The sequence below is a fragment of the Phocoena phocoena genome, chromosome 20, assembly GCF_963924675.1.
Source record: "Phocoena phocoena chromosome 20, mPhoPho1.1, whole genome shotgun sequence".
NCBI lineage: Eukaryota > Metazoa > Chordata > Mammalia > Artiodactyla > Phocoenidae > Phocoena > Phocoena phocoena.
In genome coordinates, this window is record NC_089238.1 from 47,187,514 (window position 1) to 47,208,244 (window position 20,731).

A 20,731-nucleotide genomic window follows, 5' to 3' on the forward strand; every position below is an offset into this window, starting at 1 on the left:
ATCTTAGTTCCCCGACCAGGGATTGAATCCGGGCCAGCAGTGAAGCACCGAGCCCTAACCACTGGACTGCCAGGGAATTCCCAGAATGGCCTCCTTAAAGAGCCTCTCCTTACAAGCAAGTGGTCCCTGAAATGGATGAAGCTAGGGCCCCATCTTGCTTGATTCTCATCCCCGGGGCCTTCTTATCCCACATAACAATTACTATCCACCCCCCACCCCGAAGTTCCACTTTCAGTCATCTCCGGCAATCCTCAAGCTTTCACCCTCCAAGACAGGGTGCTTTTTATTCTGTCCTCTGACTCTACTCCCCCCTTCCACTAGGGTTTTTCCATCATTTCATCATTTGCTTCACGCTGGTGACCTGATTGAGGGCAGGTAGTCCCATGTGACCCCTCATCAGTGCGTGTCCCCCAGGCCAGAAGCCCAGCAAGTTAGTGTGAAATCATTTCTTCTAAAGCCCTGACAATGGAGGGGTCACCCCCATGCTGGTCGCTCTCCCTGTTTATAGAGGCTGCAAGGGCTGGCAGATGAAAAGAGATCTCCTACTAATTCACAGGAAGTAGAACTCATTGCCTGAGGACCAACCCCTGACACAGTTTTGGGTGTCTGAAAGAGGGAAAGAAACTCTCTGCACGGTAGATTTGAGCCCAACTTGGAGACGAGAATATGGTGAGAAAGCTACACGTCATGGCTGTACCCCCATGCTAGACACCCTAACCCACAGCCCACAGCTTTCTCCCCAAGGATCACAACACTCAGCCGTTCATCAATATACAAATAGCTCAGCCACGGAACCTCCACCCCGCCCGCCCAAGCTCATCAAGCATCAGTGGCTGTGACTATTCTTATGACTTTGCACTGGCCCGGTGTTGGGGTTACTGGTAGACCCCTCGGGCCAACCATCGTGCAGATCCAATGCTGGAACATACCACTCCCGCTTGCAATTGCACCACCTGGTGGAGAAGCAGGGAGTGTTGGAGAGCCCTACTGAGAAGGGCTCAGGCCACTATGCCACCCAGCCTGGGGCAAGGGATGGAATCCCTTTATAGGCAACTGGTCCTCGGGAAGCAGTGTCTGAATGACACTCGCCTCCGGTTTCCTATACATGGAACATTGCTACCAGCTGGCCCTGCTATTGCCTGTACATAAAACCCCTCTGGTTATGGGAACTGTGGTCTCATGGTCTCTCCTTTGCCCTCACGGATCGGTCCGAGGAAATGGCATTCCTAAGATCCTCTCTAGCCTGGAATATAAATGTGCGCAGGATCTTCACGTGCTTTGGATGAGCTCCTTGGGAGATGAAAGGGCAGCTGCCTATGCCTTGGCCGAATGTGCCCCTGAAGACCCCTGGGAGCCCTTCACAGTTAGGTTCACTAGGGAGCGGTAGCAGATAGGCAGCTCAGTCCTCAGGGAAACCTCCGAGTCACATCAGGGTAGCCTACGACCAGCCCGTGACCAGTACCCCAACTGACAGCCACGTGGGAGGGTCGCCGGGGTGACTGCCTCACCGCTGAGATGGACCCATCGCTGGAGAGGACACCGTCTCAGACGACACGGCCCCAGCCCAAGTTTGCCGCGGGAGACGCCTATACCTCTTGCACCAGAGATGACACCCCAGGGACACACCACCACGTCAGAGACCTCACCACTTCACTTGCCCAGATGTTGAAATATTACCCAGATCTTCGAACAGATTCCCAGAGTCCCCGAGATCACGGACCTATTTTCGTGGCTGGACGCTTTAAGTTTGCGACGATAGCTACGAACAACATCGCAGACTGTACGTTATTATGGGATGTGTACATTTAGGATTTAGAGGTGTACTTCGTAGGTCACAGTGTGCCCTCCCCCTGACTTCTAACTTAGCTGCTACCCAGGCTGTTAATGTCCTTTTACCACGGACTCTGACTGCCTCAGCATCACAGGGTGGATTGTAGTGTAAGTGCCAGACAGTGAGGTGTTTTGTTTTGTTTTAATCTTTTGGCCGCACTGCGAGGCATGTGGGATCTTAGTTCCCCGACCGGGGATCGAACTCAAGCCCCCTGTGTTGGCAGCGTGGAGTCTTCACCACGGGACCGCCAGGGAAGTCCCTGTTTGGTTGGGTTTTTTTAATTTTAAAGCAAGTGCCTGACAAACTCTTGATTGCCGAGACACCCACTTCAAAGACAACTACATCCCATAAGCACGCTGCCAGTCGCACGACGAGGTAAAGAGTCAGCCCACCCCCACGTGATGCTGCCGCAGCTGGGCTGGAGACCCACTGCGGGAACCTCGTGCGTGATTAGCAGCACTGCCTTGTGGCGTAAGCAGAGGACCGGCTCCTGCCTCATAAAGCCCACAGTCTAGTCTAGTAAACAGGTGAATCCAGTGGAGCATAATTAGTTTCTAGCAGAGGGGGATACAAGGCTTGTGAGACCTCGGAGGAGGAAGCACCTAACTCTGGTCGAGGCAAAGGAGGCCTGAGACAAGTTGGAGGTGCCACAGAATGCCGAGGTGTTTACTGAGGCCACTTAGCCTGCTGGTCGCCCGTCCTTGATTTCTTTCGATCACACAGATGGAGCAGGACCCCTGGTAGCGGTCCATCTATTCTGCCAGAGCGCTTCCAGGCCCTCCTAACCAACTCCATCACTCTGCGGGCCAGGACCCAGCTGCCCGTCCCGCCCTGCCACCATCACGGTAACTGCATCCTCCTGGCAGCTTCTTGTAGCAGCGTCTCCTACCGCCCAGGCTGGCCTAAAGAGGGCACGGGGGTGGGGGGGGGGGTGAACTTCTCAGCCAGCCTGGTGCCCCTCCCTCCAGCACATTCCTTCCTACTCTGGTGCGCCTTCCGGGCCTTCCCGTGGAAGGCAGCCACTGGGCATCCTGCTTTACACAGCGCGGCCACCCTACCACGCCCGCTTCTCTCAGCCTTAAATCCCTTCTTCCGCCGTCTGACCTGGTCATTCTGGCATGTGGCCCTCATTTAGTGGGGTCCAGGGCTGGTTTCTGGCTTCTAGGAGCCATCCAGGCAGCAAGTGGGCAACCATCCCTGGGGGACCCAGCTAGAGTGTTAAATCCTGTGTCCTGGGAGAGGGCTCCCAAATCAGTCATCTCTCCCTTATCTGATTTTATGTTCTGACCCCACTTGATCCAGGGCTCACCTGGCCTTGCTGGCGAGGTCCTGCAGCTCTCTTGGGACACGGTTTCTTTCCTCTCTTACCAGGCCCAGCACACCTCCAGGAGTGGAGGTGGGGCCTGTGCTGAGGAGCCTGCGGTCCTGCAGGGCCCTGACCCTGGCCTGGCAGACCCGCCTAGCTTGAACGTCTAAGCTGCTCTACGACTACACCCTGGACCCCGTGCTCAGCTTTCTCACCAGGGAGCCGCGGAGGTTGGGCAGCTCTTTCTGCGCTCCCAAGGAGGCTCTCTGGCCTTCACGCCTAGCTTTTAATTGGCTATGAATCACTCTCAGCTTTTCCTTTCCTTTTTCTGAAGCCTGAATTGTGCTTACCAACTGCTACGCCGTTTCACCAGCCTTACAGTTTCTCCCTCCACCCCCCCGTATTTCACCAACTCCTGACATATGGGGAAACCCACTAGTGAATCCTCTCCCGCCAGACTACCATCCCAGTTTGTCAGGGGTGGAAGTCTGAACAATTTCATCGTTACCTTGTGCCGCGGGCGGTGCCGCCCCTACCAAGGGGGAAGGTGTCCTCACGGCCACAGCCGGCAGAGAGCGGTCCAACTCCAGAATCCCGTCCTAGCGCCTGCTTTCTGGAGTCCACCCACTCCTGGTACCAAGAGTCAAAATTCGAGCTTCCGGGGAGCAGACTCTGAGATGAAGGTCAGCACCAGGAAGTGTATCAGGGAGTGCTTCCAGGATCAACACCTGGGAAGGGAAGGGATGGGCCTTTAAAACCCAGCTGACCAATCAGGGATGTGGGCCGCCCAGAAAGGCAGCATGACCTCGGTCAGGAAGATTCTCTGCAGCTGAGGAAGTTGCCAGAGAGGGCTGACGGCTGAGGGCTGTCTGTGGGCAACACTCCCTGCAGCTGGGCTGTGGGTCAGCGCTGCGGGGCGTCCGCACAGCTCATCACCGTGTCCGCTAGCTGCGGGTACAGATGTCGGCTGATAAGTGACTGGTGAACGATGTGACACTCTCCAGATGTGAACGATGACCATCCTCTTCTGATCGGTCCAGACATGTCAGTTAAATAGGAAGCTAGGTGATCTGTGGACAGAGAAGGTTGGCCATATGCCCTAATTGTGTCTAAGGAAGAACAGGAACACTGGATGGGCCAAGTGAAGTAAGTCAGAAAGAGAAAGACAAATGCCATATGCTATCACTTATATGTGGAATCTAAAATATGACACAAATGAACCTATCTATGACACAGAAACAGAATCACAGACGTAGAGAATAGACTGGTGGTTGCCAAGGGGGAGGTGGGTAGGAGAGGGATGGAGTGAGAGGTTAGGGTTAGCAGGTTCAAACGATTATATATAGGATGGATAAACAACAAGGTCCTACTGTAGAGCACAGGGAACTATGTTCAATACCCTGTGATAAACCATAATGGAAAAAAATATGAAAAAGAATATATATATATGTATAACTGAATCACTTTGCTGTACAGCAGAAATTAACACAACCTTGTAAATCAACTATACTTCAATTTAAAAATTTTAAAATAAACAAATAAATAGTAAAAAAAAAAAAAATACTGTATGGGGCAGCCTCAGCAGGGCCCTTATTAAGCACACCCTGCTCTACAGAGGGTCTGTTTGCAAATGGAGACAGACTCCCAATTAATCATGGAATTTTTTAACTATACTTTTCAGTGTAACGCCTAACTGGAAACCACTTGGGTATGCAAATCTACTTTTTCAACTGCAATATTTTATGAAACTTAAATACAGATCAAGTATTCCTGATGAAAATTTAGCATCCTAATTGAGATGTGCAGTAAGTGCAAGTTACACACTGGACTTCAAAGACCTAGTATGAGAAAAAGAATGTAAAATATACCATTAATAATTTTAAAACATGTTGAAATGATAATAATTGGATATACTGAGTTAAATAAAATATACACATAAAATTAATTCACCTATTTAATTTTGTTTTTAGAAAGGCTATGAGATCATCTAAAACCACCCATTGGGCTCACATTACATTTCTAAGTCAGAAGCCCTGCACAGACTTGCAGTTTTCACATGGGCCACGAGGTGGCGATCTTATCCCGGGATTGCGGTTTTCAGACTCCAGGGGGAAGGTTGGCAAAATGGTTGGCAGAGGTGAAGGCAGGTCTTGCTAGTGAGTGAAAAACTAACTTAACCAGGCCTGTGTTCGCTACTGCATTTTTATACGCATCACATCCCACATTCATTTGCATGTAAATGGTTTTGATGTCGATATAAAATGCTTGTACTTTCTTCTCCAAGTTTGAGCAGTTCCCCCACCCCAAACCTCCAGTGTTCCTTAAAACACTGGGCTTTAAATAATATTTTAAACACTTTACTTTGTGACCCCACTCCTCTGCCCAACGCTTCTCTCTCATTTTTCTTTTCTCCCTTTCACATGTTCATTCTCCAAATCAGGTTCCGCTATCTGGGGGCTTTCTTCCGTGTCCTTAGTAATTAAATGGTATGTGTAACCTTAATTTCAACATATTATGACCCACTATCAGAACACCTAAAATTCCACCAGGAAGGGAAAGATATTAGGAAGAATACTGAAAGGGAAATGCAGCAGGGAGGCCAATGCCATTCCTTCCCAGATGCCCGGTGAGTGTGGACTACCAGCTGCCTTCCCAAAGACTAGCCTTGTAGAAACTCCAGAGGGAAAGAAACATCAAGATGTGGGACCTGGGAGAGGATGATGTGAACCGGGGTTGTGCATGACCGACGTGTGGTGCCGTGACTGATGGTGGAGGCTATAGGTCTGACTGTGGGAGGATAAAATGGGAAATGAACTGTTGTAATTCTGTCTGCCTCTCCCCTAAACCCAGTGCTTTGGGGGCAATAGATGCCTGCTCCAGGTCCATCTATGACAGAGAGTACAGGAATCCTCGGGATAAACGGGTCTTACAGAAATGTGCAGTGAAGAACCAAGGAGGATAGAAAGACCATCTCCACAGACCCACCCTGCCTTCCCAATGCCCATCTCCGGGGACTGCACAGCCTGGCCGAGACTCCTGCCTTCCAGAAAGCTCCATGGGCCAAGCTGCCTCCAGCAATTAGTCCCTGGGCTCTACCCCAGGATGGAGTCCTGAGCAGGGAGGATGAGATACAAAGACTCAGCTTCCTGAGAGGGGGGTTGCTGGAGTACTGGCAGCCTGGAAAGGGAGCAGTAACACCTCCCCTTAGTGGGTGACAGGGACCACTGCAGCCCCACGTCGCCCAGGCCACACAGAGAGACATGTGCAGACAGATGTTTTTACTGGGGACTCTCAGGGTTGGGATGGCAGGAGCCCTGGGCTCAGTTGGCGGCCAGGATCTGCTGTACCCAGGGGATGAGTGCAGTAACACGGGCGTACACAGCAGGTGTTGATGTGGAACAAGTGCCGCTGCCCCAGGACATGATACCCACCGGGGTCCAGGCTCCATCCTTCTGGCAGACCAGGGGGCCACCAGAGTCGCCCTGCAGGAGGAGATAGGACTTGTGTTCAAGCCTGAAAGGGAGTACCAGGGCCCTGGTGTGCCCTGACCTGGCAAGTCCAGGGGTGCAGACAAAGCACAAGTGGGGGCCCAGTGGTTGTGCACAAGAGACTCAGATCTGCTCAGACGGCAGCCCCAGCCCTGCCACCTACTCCTGGACGGCCTGGGGCAGGTGGCTTATCCTCTCAGCCTCCCCATCAGCTGTAAAACAGGCTGAAGCGTCCGGCTCGTGGGGTTGGTGTGAGATTAAATACGCCTGGGAAGCCCCACACCACACCTGGCCAGAGCCGGCCCTCACCAGGGGCATCTGGTCCAGCCCTTCACTGGGGCACTGGGCAGGGCATGAAGTTAGACAGGTCATGGCAGAGAGGAGTGGGCCTCCTGGCCTGGCCAGGGGAGGCACGGTCAGTGAGGGCGGGCAGGGTGGCGGAGCCAGGCCGTACCATGCAGGAGGAGACGCCGCTGGCGCCCGCACAGATCATCACGTCGGTGATCTTGCTGCCCCAGTACTTCCTGCAGTCGGCGTTGGACACGATGGGCAGGGTCGCCTGCTGCAGCTTGTCGGGGGTCTTGAGAGCTGGAAGGACAGAGGGCGTGGGGTCAGGGCCCCTCATGCCACCAGCCCGCCCCTGGGGAGAAGAGACCAGGGGCCGCCTGAGCCCCGCCCTCCCCCTGCAGGGTCCCAGTCTTCCTCCGTCGCGATGATCGTGGACACCGAGCTTCGAACCTTCCCTGACACCTTCAGGGAGTCTGGGACGCGGCTCCTCTGCGATTCCACACCAGGCAGCGGGGACTGTGCTTCCAGCAGCTGCTGCAACAGGTCCTGCCTCGGAGCCCCGTGCGCCCTGGGCCCTGGCGGCCACTGTGTGTGGGTGGAGGGGCCGTCCTTCCCCCCCAGGGAAGGGGATGCACGTCCTTCTGACCGGGGACACCGGAGGGGACCCCCGAGGGAGCACCTCCCTCCTGCTGCCCTTTCCCGGCTGCTTCTGTCCTGTTACGGGACCAGCCGGGGGCCGTGGCCGGGGCAGAAGAACTCAGGACACCGAGGAAGAACCTGCAGATGGAGTAGCGCTGGGGGGCGGTGGGGGGCACCTGGGCGCTCAGGCCCGAACCCGACCAGGACACTGGACTCCGGGCCCAGACTTCAGGGGCGCTGGACGCACCAACCTCCTCAGTCTGGAGGGAAATCCGGGCTGTCCCTCTCCTTGCAGGTGAGAGGGGGCGAGACTTGCTGGTACTTAGGTGTTTCTTCAGAAACTGTTTACGTATATATTATTAACCCTCATTTTTATTCATGTCTGGTAGTCTTTTAATTAAGAGCGTTTTAAATAAAGAAATGGAAAGATTGATGACTGTATAGGAATTTAGACTAAAACATTTTTAAAAGAGCCATATGTGTCCCACCTGGAGACTCCTGTGGCTCAGGCCGCCCCTACCCCGGACACGCCTCGTGGATGGAAAGGCCCCGGCCCGCTCACCGTTGTGCTTGGTCTTGCCCCAGCCCGTGGTGGCGCACAGCGTCCCGGCAGGGAAGTCGTCGTTGGCGCTGGGCAGGCACACGGCGGACACGGTCTCGGAGAAGCGCGCGGGCGTGGCCAGCTTCAGCAGGGTGATGTCGTTACGGAAGGTGGGCATGCTGAACTTGGGGTTCTTGAAAACCTGCGGGTGGGGCCCAGAAAGGCGAGGTGAGGCCCTGGGTTAAGTCGGGGATCTGCAGGTTTCAGGGAGACCAGCTCCTTTCCTGGCGATCCATTCAGCGGAAACAGACCCATTGGAGCCCGGAATGAGAACCCTGAGACCGGCCTCATCCACGCTTGGCTCCTGTCTCTCAAGCGGCCGAAGGGTCTTCGTCCCCCTGCCCCTGCCTGCAGCCCTGCGGCTGATCCCGGGCCGGCCCAGCAGGGCCTGGGCGTACCTTGGCAATCTTCAGGACCTGGATGTTCTCGGCGTCTGAGCCCTGGTCAAACTCCCCGGCCACCACCAGGTCAGAGGTTCTGGGGGAATCACATGGGGGTTGAGGACTGAGAACGTGCCCTACTCCCCTCCCCCACCCAAGACTGGAGCCCGAAACAGAACCCTGAGCCCGGGCCCTCACTTGACCCCACAGTGGGCGGTGGTGACCACCCAGTCCTCGCTGATGAGGGAGCCCCCGCAGAAGTGGAAGCCGGTGCTGTCCTAGAGGAAGATCGGAGGGTTAGCCCCGCCCGGGCACCAGCAAAACCAATCTGGGCAGCAGCCCCCAGCTGGGCTGATATCCCAGTGCATCCCCCTACTCGTGTGCAGAATCCTCCCTCACCTGCAGGGACACCTGCCAGGGCCAGGAGCCGGGGACAGCCTCCTCCCCGTTGACGATCCTGGACAGGCCACTCAGCACAGGGTCGATGGCAGGGACCCCGCAGCCTGAGGAGGGCGAGGGGACGGGGAAGAAGGTTTGAGACCCGGAGCCAGTCTGCAGAAATCCTGGTTTGTAGCTCAGCTGTCCAGGCTGACTCAGGACCCTCTGCCACACTCCCCCCTCCTCCAAAAAACTTCTCCTGGTGCCTTCCACCTGTGGGCTCAAGGATCCCCACATACAGCCTGCTGACCCCAGTGTCCCATCCAGGGATGCAGAGGAACAGGGCTGCTCCACCCAGGGCCACCCTGCCTGAAAGAGCAGAAAACAGGCTGAGTAATCGGACTATCCTGCCTGGACTCCTAGGCCCACCCTTCCTTGCTGTGAAGCCTCAGACCAGTCACTGAATCCCTGATGCTCATTTTCCTCAGTAAACTGGGGAGCAAACAATCTCACCTCACAAGTCAAAGCTCATCCATTAGATTGGTGGGGCCTGGGGGGTATGGAATTAAAATCTGATAACCCCAGCCCCTGGGGAACCCAGAATTCTGACAGCCGATGGGAGTATGTTTTACACTGAATTCACTAGTCCCAGGGATTTCAGGAACTCTTCATTGTATAAAGTTTTAGTTAATTATTTAATACAACGGGACTTTGATTCCACGCCATAAAAGGACACATTGAGGAAATTGAAAACAAAGGACCTGAACTGTCACAAAACAATGAGAACAGTCAGGTGTACTTAATGTGTCCCTGATGCATTTGCTGTGTCAGGACCAGGTGAGTTCTCGGCACCTGCATACAGGTTTTACAGTTTGGCAAAAGTAAAGAAAGTTGGGCAGGTACAGCCCTTACGACCAGCCAGGCCACCCGGGGGTCATGCAGGCCTTGCTGCATGCCCGGACCGGCATCCTGCCCCTGGGGACAGGGGGATGCACCAGCCACTCACTGAAGGTTGTTATCACCAAAACATGTCATCAACATAATCCATTTTTTTGTAATAGCAAGAAGATTAGAATATCAGCTGTGATGTATTCACACAGCTGAGTGTTTTACAGTGATTAAAGTGAACGAGCTGGGTCTTCATATTAACTGGGATAAATCTAAAACCACCCGGGTGGGAAAAGGCATGTTATAAACCTGTAGCGGATAATACAGTTCATGTAAGTTTTTACAAATGTTATACTGTGTTGATGGATTTATGAATGTGTAGTAAATTTGTAAAATCCCACACAGAAATGATACACAGTGAGCTCAGAATAGGGATCACCTTCCGAGGAGGAGAGGAGGCTTTAGCTGAATCTGTTTTATGTTTTAAAAAGAAATACCTGAAGCAAATCTGGAAAAAGATAACATTTGCTAAATCCCAATGGAAGGTACATGGATGTCATATTATTTTTTGTATTTTTCACTATTTCGTCTTTTTTTAATAGAAAACGAAACGCTTAGCAAGTGCCCAGAAGAGTAATTAAAAAGCCCAGGTGGAGGCCGTGGGAGGGCTCTTGCTACCACAACCGTCTCTGCCCACAGCTCCCCAACTTGAGCCACTTCTGAGGCCTCAGATCTCGGTGCGGCCCAGACTGGCCTTTTCCACCCTTCCAGTGCAGGGTGTGAGGGCTCAGAAAGCTCCAGAAGGACCCCTCTCCTCCCTGCAGGCTCGATTGCCTGTCGGGGTGTGAGGCCCAAGGGAGCAGGGAAGAGGGCTCAGATCTCCCTCTTGGCCAGGCCCCCAGGTTGCTCCGGACAGAGCCCCTCCAGCCTCTGATGGGGCCTGGCTGCGGTGCCATTAGGGGCTCAGGGAACTACTCCTCAGCCCCCTCCCAGACCTGGCTGGCGCCCCTAGCCCCAGCACTCACCGAAGGCGTCCCCCAGGAGGGCGAAGCAGGAGAGGAGCCAGAGAAAGGCCATGCTGCTAGTCAGGAAGATATGGGGCACCTGCCCCAGCGGCTCCTTTTACATCCCCTGGGACCCCACAGGCCCAGCCCAGCCAGAGAGGCCTGAGTGCCACCCTCCTGTTATCCAGGAACCTTGGGCGATAAGCGGGACAGGGGCGGGGGGACCGAGCCCCCTTCGAAACCTGTACTGGCTCTCAGCCGGGGACATCCAGCCCCTGGAAAAAGGGTAACTGCCCTGGCACAATGTCACCCAGGAGACTTGGCAACGCCTGGCATCCCCAGGACACTGCGGGCAAGGCCAGTGTCCAGGCTGGGAGCTCAGGCCCTGCATAGCCCAGCTCTGCAACCAGAACGCAGGGCCGGGGGCTCTGCCACTCCCAGTGCACCAGGGAGGATTCCCAGCTCCTCAGTACAGGCAACCCCACCATGGGGTCCAAAGAATCCCAGGTGGTCATCACTGGGGGGCCTCGCGTTCTCATCGCAGAGGGTTTTCAATGTGAGACTCGGGATGGGACTTCCCTGGTGGCCCGGTGGTTAGGACTCCGTGCTTCCACTGCAGGGGGCACGGGTTCGATCCCTGGTCGGGGAGCTAAGATCCCACACGCTGTGACCCTACATGCCTCGCAGCGCGGCAAATAAATAAATAATCTTTTTTGAAGTATAGTATCATACAGAGACGCCGTGTCCTCCAGAGGGTCACCTTGAAACCAGCCCAGCCAAGCAGCTTCAGAGCCTGCATGAGGACACATGTAGGCATGAAGGAATCGCCCCCATGGGCGGCTGTGGGCGGGTCCCAGGCTGGCAAACATGCTGACTGGCTGTCCCTTATCTGCCGCTGAGCTCACCCGAGTTCTCTTCTCCTGTGACCATTCTCAACTTAAGGAACTGGTCACCGCATAACGCTTGAGTTTCATGTAAAATGGGGCTTTGATTTCACACCATCAAATGACACATGGAGAAAACAGAAAAACGATTTTACTTGTCACAGAACAATGAGAAGAGGACAGATGTAGGTAATACACCAGTGATGCATTTGCCGTAAGTGGAGGCCAGAAGACTTGTCAGCACCATGGGCACAAGTTCCTTCTCTCCCCTGGGACAGCGCCTGATCTGGACACTGGAGCACCCACGGGAACAGAGCACCGGGCACTCCTGCCCTCATGGGTCCAAGACCCCAGTGAGAGACACAGACAGGAAACAAACAAGAAAAGTACATGATGAGTCTGAGAAACCTGGAGAGGGTCTGGAGAGCTGCTGCCCTGGACAGTCCAGCCTGGGCCTCACTGCTGAGCCAGTTTGAGAAGGAAAATGTGCTGACTGGGTGAACTGCATCTGCTTCCAAGGCCTCCGGGGCTCTGTGGCCACAGGGCCATGGTCATCTAGGGAGAAGTGGGTCAGAGCAAACAGGACAATGTCACAGGTCTTGATTTGGACTTGATTAGTTTTGAAGTTTCGTCTCTGAGTTGTAACTTCAGTTTTGTTTCTGAGTTGTAAATTTAATTTTGTTTTAGAGTCGTGTGTTCTCTGCAGGGGGATGTTCAAACTATTTAACCACTGTTGAGCAGAAGCTCTGACCAGGGAGAACAGTGTCTTCGGCAGGGACTGGCCCGCAGAGGCCCCGAACCCTGTTCTCTTGGGGGAGGGCGGAGACAGCCAAATTTGAGGGGGCAAACAGACTGGGGCCAGCAGCTGCTTGGTAACCGGGTCTGAAGCTTTGTGATATTTTAACAGACTGGGTTCAGGCCAGGGATGTCAGCCCTGGCTTTGAGCATAAGGAATCCATATTGAATTCCAGGCCAAGGTAATTTATGTAAATATGAACATTTGCTGTTTCGTTTTGTTTTTCCTTCACTCATTCCAAGCAGGTAGAAAAGACATTTGTATTTTCCTCGCCTCGAGGACTTTTCCAGAGCAGGAAACGGAAGCAGCCTGAGGCCACTGGCTCTTGAGGTCTGTTGGGAAAGTAAACTCTTGGCGAGCAGAGTACAGGAGGGATATGGCCTTGGAGGGTATGTCACAGGGGAGGGAGCGTTTCCCTGGCCCACAGAGATTTGTGCACATTTGCTGGTGTGTTTCTTACCTTGAAGGATCCCTTTTTGCCCCACCCATCCCCTCGTTCAAACCAGACCACGAGGTGAGTACTCCCTGGGAGCAGGGTGACCGTCCCGTCACAAGGAGGGACAGCCTTTGCCACTCACCTAGAGCCATCTCCCCCTTCTTGTCCCCGTGGAGGGTTCCCCTGGAGGGTCACGCCACCCCAGCTCTGGGGGAGGCAGGGGGGAGAGCTCTGATGAACATAATCCCGTGGAGGCAAAGAGGTGAGGAGAAACCCAGCCCTTCTCCTCCTGCACTTTGGCTAAGTCCTGAGGGGAGGCGGGGTTTGGCTCCTTGGCCGCCATCTTGAGACCAGAGAAGAAAGACCCTGACCAGAACCACACCATCGCCCACTGCTGAGCGAAAAGCCTACAACTGCACACTTCCAGATCCCTGCTGTGTGAGAAAAGCAAACCACTGTTGTTTAGCCACTGTTAGCCACCTGCTTTATTACTAACAGCATCTGAAGTGATACAGAATAGCTGTAAGAATGGTTGTGGATGTCTTCCGTTTTCCCCTTCAGATCCACTCTCCATCCTTCTCCACCTTGCTGGCCTACAGCAAGACTGACCCTCAGGGACAAGACTGCAGAACAGCTTCCAGGCTCTCAGGCTTCCTGTTGGGGTCAGAGCCAGAGATGGGGGAGGAGAGAGAAGTCGGGTATTTATTCTCTGGGTTCCCTCCCTGGGAGGCTGCTGTGGGCTGGCTGTCTTCCTCTGCAGAGGCCACGGACGGCTCAGCTCCTTTCAGGTGGCCCTGTCTGCACCGCCACCCTTGCTGGGTTCCACAACTACTCCCGCTGTGTCCCTTCAGCTCTAGGTGTGTCCCCATTGTTGCTAGAACCCTGTGCACCTCACCATCCTTTGTTGGTTCCCTAAACCCTGCCCACACCTTTGTAAAAATTCCCTTTATTCAAACTTTCCTCAAATAACCCAGTTTGAACGTGCCACCTTTTCTCAGGCACGACCATGACTGATACAGTAACTGTGGCCCCAGGACCACTGAACACAGGATTCTGGGATTAGTTAGCTCACACACTGGAGTGGTCCATGGACAACTTTGCCGGGGAAGATGAGACCCGGTGGCCCATGGCACGCGGTGGCATCACAATTACTCAAATTAACATGGGAGGCGGCAGAGGCTGAAGTGCAGGTGGAAACAGGCCCTGGCGGTCATGTGGCTGGGGCACTAAGTTCCTACAGCATCAGTGGTGATTATAAATATTGAGGAGTCATACAGATGGCCAATGAGCACATAAAAAAGTGATCAAAATCACCAGTCTTTAGGGAAATGCAAATCAAAACCACAGCGCGGTATCAATTCACACTCATCAGGATGGTTAATATAAACAACAAAAAAGAAAAAGAAAACAAATTAATAAGAATTGGAGAGAATGTGGAGATATTGGAACCCTTGTGCACTGTTGATGAGAATGTAAAATGGTGCAGCCACTTTGGAAAACAATATGGTAATTCCTCAAAAAATTCAAAATAGGGCTTCCCTGGTGGCACAGTGGTTGAGAGTCCGCCTGCCGATGCAGGGGACACGGGTTCGTGCCCCGGTCCGGGAAGATCCCACATGCCACAGAGCGGCTGGGCCCGTGAGCCATGGCCGCTGAGCCTGCGCGTCCGGAGCCTGTGCTCCGCAACGGGAGAGGCCACAACAGTGAGAGGCCCGCGCGTACCGCCAATAAAAAAAAAAAAGATGCACAACATCGATAATTATTAGAGAAATGCAAATCAAAACTACAAGAGGTACCACCTCACACTGGTCAGAATGGCCATCATTAAAAAGTCTACAAATGACAAATGCTGGAGAGGGTGTAGAGAAAAGGGAACCCTCCTACACTGCTGGTGGGAATGTAAACTGGTGCAGCCACTATGGAGAACAGTATGGAGGCTCCTCAGAAAACTAAAAATAGAATTTCCATATGATCCAGCAATCCAACTCCTGGGCATATATCCGGACAAAACTATAATTCAAAACGATATATGCACCTCTGTGTTTATAGCAGCACTATTCACGATAGCCAAGACATGGAAACAACCTAAGTGTCCAAAGACAGATGAATGGATAAAGAAGATGTGGTACATATATACAATGGAATATTGCTCAGCCATAAAAAATTCCATTTGCAGTAACATGGATGCAGCTAGAGATTACCATACTAAGTGAAATAAGTCAGAAAGAGAAAGACAAATAACTACCATATGCTATCACTTATACGTGGAATCTAAAATATGCCACAAATGAACCTATCTACAAAAGAGAAGCAGACTCACAGACATAGAGAACAGACCTGTGGTTGCCGAGGGGGAGGGGATGGGGGAGGGATGGAGTGGGAGTTTGGGGTTAGTAAATTCAAACTATTACATATAGAATGGATAAACAACAAGGTCCTACTGTATAACACAGGGAACTATATTCAATATCCTGGGATAAACCATAATGGAAAGAATATAAAAACAGAATGTATAGGGATTTCCCTGGTGGCACAGTGGTTAAGAATCCACCTGCCAGTGCAGGGGACGTGGGTTTGAGCCCTGGTCCGGGAAGATCCCACATGCCACACAGCAACTAAGCCCGTGCGCCACAACTACTGAGCCTGCGCTCTAGACCCCACGAGCCACAGCTACTGAGCCCGCATGCCGCAACGACTGAGGCCCGCGTGCCTAGAGCCCGAGCTCCACAACAAGAGAAGCCACCACAATGAGAAGCCCGTGCACTGCAACGAAGAGCAGCCACAGCTCGCCACAACTAGAGAAAGCCCGTGTGCAGCAACGAAGACCCAACGCGGCCATAAATTAATTAATTCATTAATTTTTAAAAAAGAATGTACATATGTGTATAACTGAGTCGCTTTGCTGTACAGCAACATTAACACAACATTGTAAATCAAGTCTACTTCACTTAAAAAATTAAATAAATATTACAAAAAGATATTTGTACACCCATATTTATAGCAGTATTATTTACAGTAGCTAAAACAAGGAAGCAACCCAAGTATCCATTGACCAATGAATGAATAAACCAAATGTGGTATATATGAACAATATATATATAAACAATGGGGTATTATTCAGACCCAAAAAGAAAGAAAATTCTGACATATGCTACATCATGGATGAACCTGGAGGACATTATGCCAAGTGAAATAAGCTAATCACAAAAAGACAAATACTGAATGGTTCCACTTATACCAGGTACTGAGGATAGTCAAATCAATGCTAGTTGCCTGGGGCTGGGGGTAGGAGAGTTATAGATTAACGGATATAGAGTTTCAGTTTTGCAAGATGAGAAGAGTTCTGGGGGGAGGGGCAATATAGGGGTAGAGGATTAAGAGGTACAAACTATTATGTATAAAATAAGTTCCATGGGGGATTTCCCTGCTGGTCCAGTGGTTAAGACTCCTCGCTCCCACTGCAGGGGGCACAGGTTCAATCCTTGGTCAGGGGAACTAAGACCCTCCCCCCATGCCGTGGCAGGGAGGTCGGGGGGAAGAAAAAACAAAAAAGCTACAAGGACACATTGTACAACATGAGAAATACAACCAATATTTTACAATAACTATAAATGGAGCATAACCTTTAAAAATTGTGACTCACTATATTGTACACCTGTAACATACAATATTGTACCTCAACTGCACTTCAATTAAAAAAGAGTTCTGGAGATGGATGGCGGTGATGGTTGCACGACAATATGAATGCACTTAGTACATTCCGAGCTGTCCACTTACAATGATTAAGATGGTAAATTTTATATTATATGTATTTTAGCACAATTTTGAAAATTGAAAAAAAAAACAGTGAGGTATCCCTTCACACCTATAATTTTTTAAATGGAAAATAAGTTTTGGCAAGGTTGTGGAGAAATTGGAATTCTCATACATTACTGGTGGGAATGGAAAAGTGATGCTACAAGTGATGCTGCCTGACTCCCAGGCTATAGCAAGCTCCGAATGAACAGCCTCTACTCGTTCTCATTTGGGTGGTCTTCATTGATTTCCACAAAGGCCAAGCTCCTGTTGGCGGCCTCCCCCTTGCATATCGCCCTCCCCAGGGGCCAGGTAACCACTCTTGCGTTTCCAGGCCCACTGACCCTAGCCCTAAGCTGACCTGCACCTCCTTATGGTTTCCCTAAGCCCTGGCCACACCTTTAGAAACAGTCTCTTTGTTAGACTCTCCACTGAGACTCCTGGCAGAATAAAGGATCGAAATTCAAATTTCATTCTCTAATAGAAAAATAAAGAAACCTACATTTCTTGCCTGCCTATGTTTAGGGCTGAGAATCACTTCATTACAAGAAGCAAAAAGGGAGTGCGGTGGGGGAGGGGTAACAGCCCAAATGTCCTAGCCGGAGAATGGGTGCACAAAGTGTGGTGTGCTTATGAAGTGAAACACCACTCAGCAATAAGAAGGAACACACTGCTGATACACGCAGGAACACAAGTGAATCGCAAAGCCATTTGGTGGAGTGAAAGAATCCAGACACAAAGACAGCATACTGTATGGTGGGGGTGATGATACTTTATATCGTGGTTGTGGCGTTTGTTACACTATGGTATGTATATGTCAAAATTTATCCATCTCTTCACTAAGATCTGTGCATTTCACCATGTGTAAATTATACTTTCAATATATCTTATTTTTAGTAAAACAGAGGGTTGGGATTTGACCCCCTCAGTGGCACGACTTCAAGAGGAGTAGTAGCTCCTTCATCTAAGAAAACTGACTTCTGAGTTCCTGCCTCGAAGAAGATGGCACAGTCTCAGAGATGCGGGTCCTGGAGGGACGCATGCGCACTGCCCCGCCACCCAGTCAGGACCTGGAACCCTGACACACCACCACTCCCAAGGCCAAATCCCAGGAGGTGGCTGGGCAGGGATTGGATTAGGGCCCCCTACTCCAAGCAAAGCTCTTTCCCCAAACCCAGGCTTCCTGGGAGAGAGCCGACCCCATGAGGGTCCCCGTGTATTGGGTCATCTCCTGAGTGACTTTCTTTGATTTACACCTGTTCGTGGGCTGATTTCAGCACTGCCCATTAAACACACTAGACGCCACATACCTGCAACGAGGTAACAGGTGCAGAGTGAAGGTTTTCTGACGTGGCAGACAACCCGCGAACAAGGCTGTACCTTCTCTCTGGGAGTTTGCATGAGTAGAGATGGCTGGGCTCCAGGCGTCTAGAGATGAGGCAGGGTTCCAAACCCGAGGATGGGAGAGAAAAGTATCAGCGACAAAGTGAACCCAGGAAAATGCTCTTTACTGTAAACTTGATTGGCTAAACAACTTCTGGGTCCAGGGATCTATCGACTCATCCATGGCCTCTGATTGATGCCGGCTCTGCCGCTGGTCAGCCACAGCCAAGGCTGAACTGCTGCCTACAAGGAGGCGCTCACGGCCAGGGCCGGGGCCGGAAGGGCGGTGGACTTTCTAAAGGGAGCGAACAGAGCGGGCAAAGGCCCAGAGGCAGGAAGTTCAGGGCCCGGCGTTTTGGAGAATGGGGGGCACCTAACACTCTGAGCTTAAGCGTTCTTCCTCGGGGTCGGGCGTTCTGCGGAGTGCGCAGTCTCTCTGGTCGAAACGCCAGGCGAGGGGGCGGGGCGGGTGGAGGTCTGCGCGCCCGGCCGCAGTCAGCTTTGGCCCCGCCCCCAGCAGGAGTCTAGCACCTGCGGGGGCCGCCTTCCCCGCCCCCACCCGCAGCTGCGCGAGTTCCCAGGTCTCTGGCAACCGTGAGCAGGGGGCGCTGGGCGGGCAGGACTCGGGACAGCTGTCGGCTCCCAAGGCCACAGCCACGGGTGGGTTCGAGCCGCCGCGTGCCCTCCCTCACCGGCCACGCCCCTCCCCCACTCAGGCCCGGCGGCTGCCACCTCGCATCTTGGCAGACACTCGGGACAGCCCTGTACCTTCACCAGGGCCCACCCTCGGACCCTTGGCCTCTCCGCCCTGCCTCGTGTCCTCTCGGCTCTTGGTGCCACCCAGGCTCCCTCCACCAGGCCTTTGCCCTCCCTGTTCCCTCTCCCTGGACACTGTCTCCACCCAGATAGCTTGGCGAACTCTTGGGTAGCAACTCAATGTCCCCTTCGGAGTGAGGCCCTCCTGCCTCGGTATTAATAATAACAATGATAATGATAACTCCTTAGCTGGTAGTAATGTATATTTTACTTTTTTTTTTTTTTTAACTCTTTTCCATAAACTCCCCACCCCTTTCCCACCTAAGCTTGTAAGTCAGGAATTTGTGTTTCTTTCTTTCGTTTGTTCTGTTCCAGCAGGGGCCTGGTAAGCGCTGGTTGATGGGATGGATGGAATTGCACAAGTGGTGGGTTTCACACAGATGGCGCCACACTCTGCATCCTGTTTCGGGCCCTGCTTTCCCACCTAATGCACTGTGGCCATCCCTCCCTGTTATTGGCAGTCTTCTAGAACGCACAAAGGGACCCCACAGGCAAGTCAAGAAGGAGAAGTACCAGGTCTGACCAGCATGGACTGTGTTAGGCCTGGTCCCAGCACACTCAGTATGGACTGTGCCCTTTCATAAAGCGGGACCCTTGCTCTAAGGATCCCCATTTTACATATTTAGAAATGGGATCAGAGAGGGTAACTTGCCCAAGGCCCCACAGCTGTTTTGTGCTGAAACCTGTGACCCACCACACAATGATCATCAATGCAATGGAAATTAAAAATAGCCATAAGTGGGCTTCCCTGGTGGCGCAGTGGTTGAGAGTCCGCCTGCCGATGCAGGGGACACGGGTTCGTGCCCCAGTCTGGGAGGATTCCACATGCCGCGGAGTGTCTGGGCCCGTGAGCCATGGCCGCTGGGCCTGCGTGTCTGGAGCCTGTGCTCCGCAACAGGAGAGGCCACAGCAGTGAAAGGCCCACATACCGCAAAAAAAAAAAAAAAAAATAGCTGTAAGATATCGTTTTACCTATGTGTTTTGGGGTACTTGCCCTGTGCCTGGCAGCCTCACCTTCAAACTTCTCCCTCCCCAGTTTCCCAGTTGCTGGGAAAGGGCCCTGCTGCCCACCCGAAACAGGCCTCCTTGCCCCCTGCTTTCCCGCCTGGTGTAGCCTCCAGAAGCTCTTGCTGGGATGATAGCAGAGGCCCCCTGGCTGGCCCTGGGCCCAGTCCTGCACCTGAATGCCATGTACTCAATTCCAAGGGCAGGATGCCTGGGTGGAGGGGCCTGACTCTGCGAGAACGGGCAGTGGGCGGCTTGCCCTCTGAACCAGCCCACGTGACTGCCCCTGATATTGAACTGAGCCACTGAGCCTTCTTGGCCATCCTAAGACTAGGGGAGCACCCTCAGCCCACTGGTCACCTGTGCCCTCACCATGCTTTGGTCCCTGCCCCTCCCCCTACTTGACCACACTGCCCATGGGGTTTTGAACAACTGCAGACCAACTAAATTACTTGTCCAAGGTCCTCCAGACCATGAGAGACTTGGCTGGGGCTCAAATCCAGCCCAGGCCTGGCTGCTGCCCACAGGGCCCCTCTAGAGGTAGGACCTGGAGGAGGAAACCTGAATGTCCCCTTCCCCTTAGCTGTGGGTGCAGGGCCGCCTTGTTTGGCCCCAACTTTGCCCTAGATCCTGGCCCCAGCTGCTGCCATCCCAGGCCCTGATGCCAGCCCTGCTCTAGCATATCCTGCCCACTGGGACACATGCCCAGGAAAGGGATTATCACTTCAAGGTCTTCAGATAACAGCCTGGTGCACAGGGATATAATGGGGAGCCCTCCAGGCAGGCGTCCTACACTTCCCTGACTGCGGCACC

The 20,731-nt window shown here is 52.8% G+C and overlaps 1 protein-coding gene across 2 annotated transcripts; it reads right to left on the bottom strand.

The window, feature by feature from the left end:
* Positions 1-6,397: 6,397 nt before the first annotated feature.
* CTRB2 (chymotrypsinogen B2) lies at positions 6,398-10,877 on the bottom strand. Of its 2 annotated transcripts, XM_065898643.1 has the most exons (7): positions 10,825-10,877; positions 8,933-9,036; positions 8,732-8,811; positions 8,552-8,630; positions 8,115-8,295; positions 7,080-7,213; positions 6,398-6,619 (listed from the first exon to the last, which is right to left on the bottom strand). In XM_065898643.1, the coding sequence occupies exons 1-7, from the start codon at positions 10,874-10,876 to the stop codon at positions 6,458-6,460; spliced, it is 792 nt and encodes a 263-aa protein (XP_065754715.1). In that variant the 5' UTR covers position 10,877; the 3' UTR covers positions 6,398-6,457. The 2 variants fall into 2 exon arrangements, with proteins under 2 accessions (XP_065754715.1, XP_065754716.1); XM_065898644.1 differs by lacking the exon at positions 7,080-7,213 and having other exon boundaries at positions 10,825-10,876.
* Between the last annotated feature and the right edge of the window lie 9,854 nt (positions 10,878-20,731).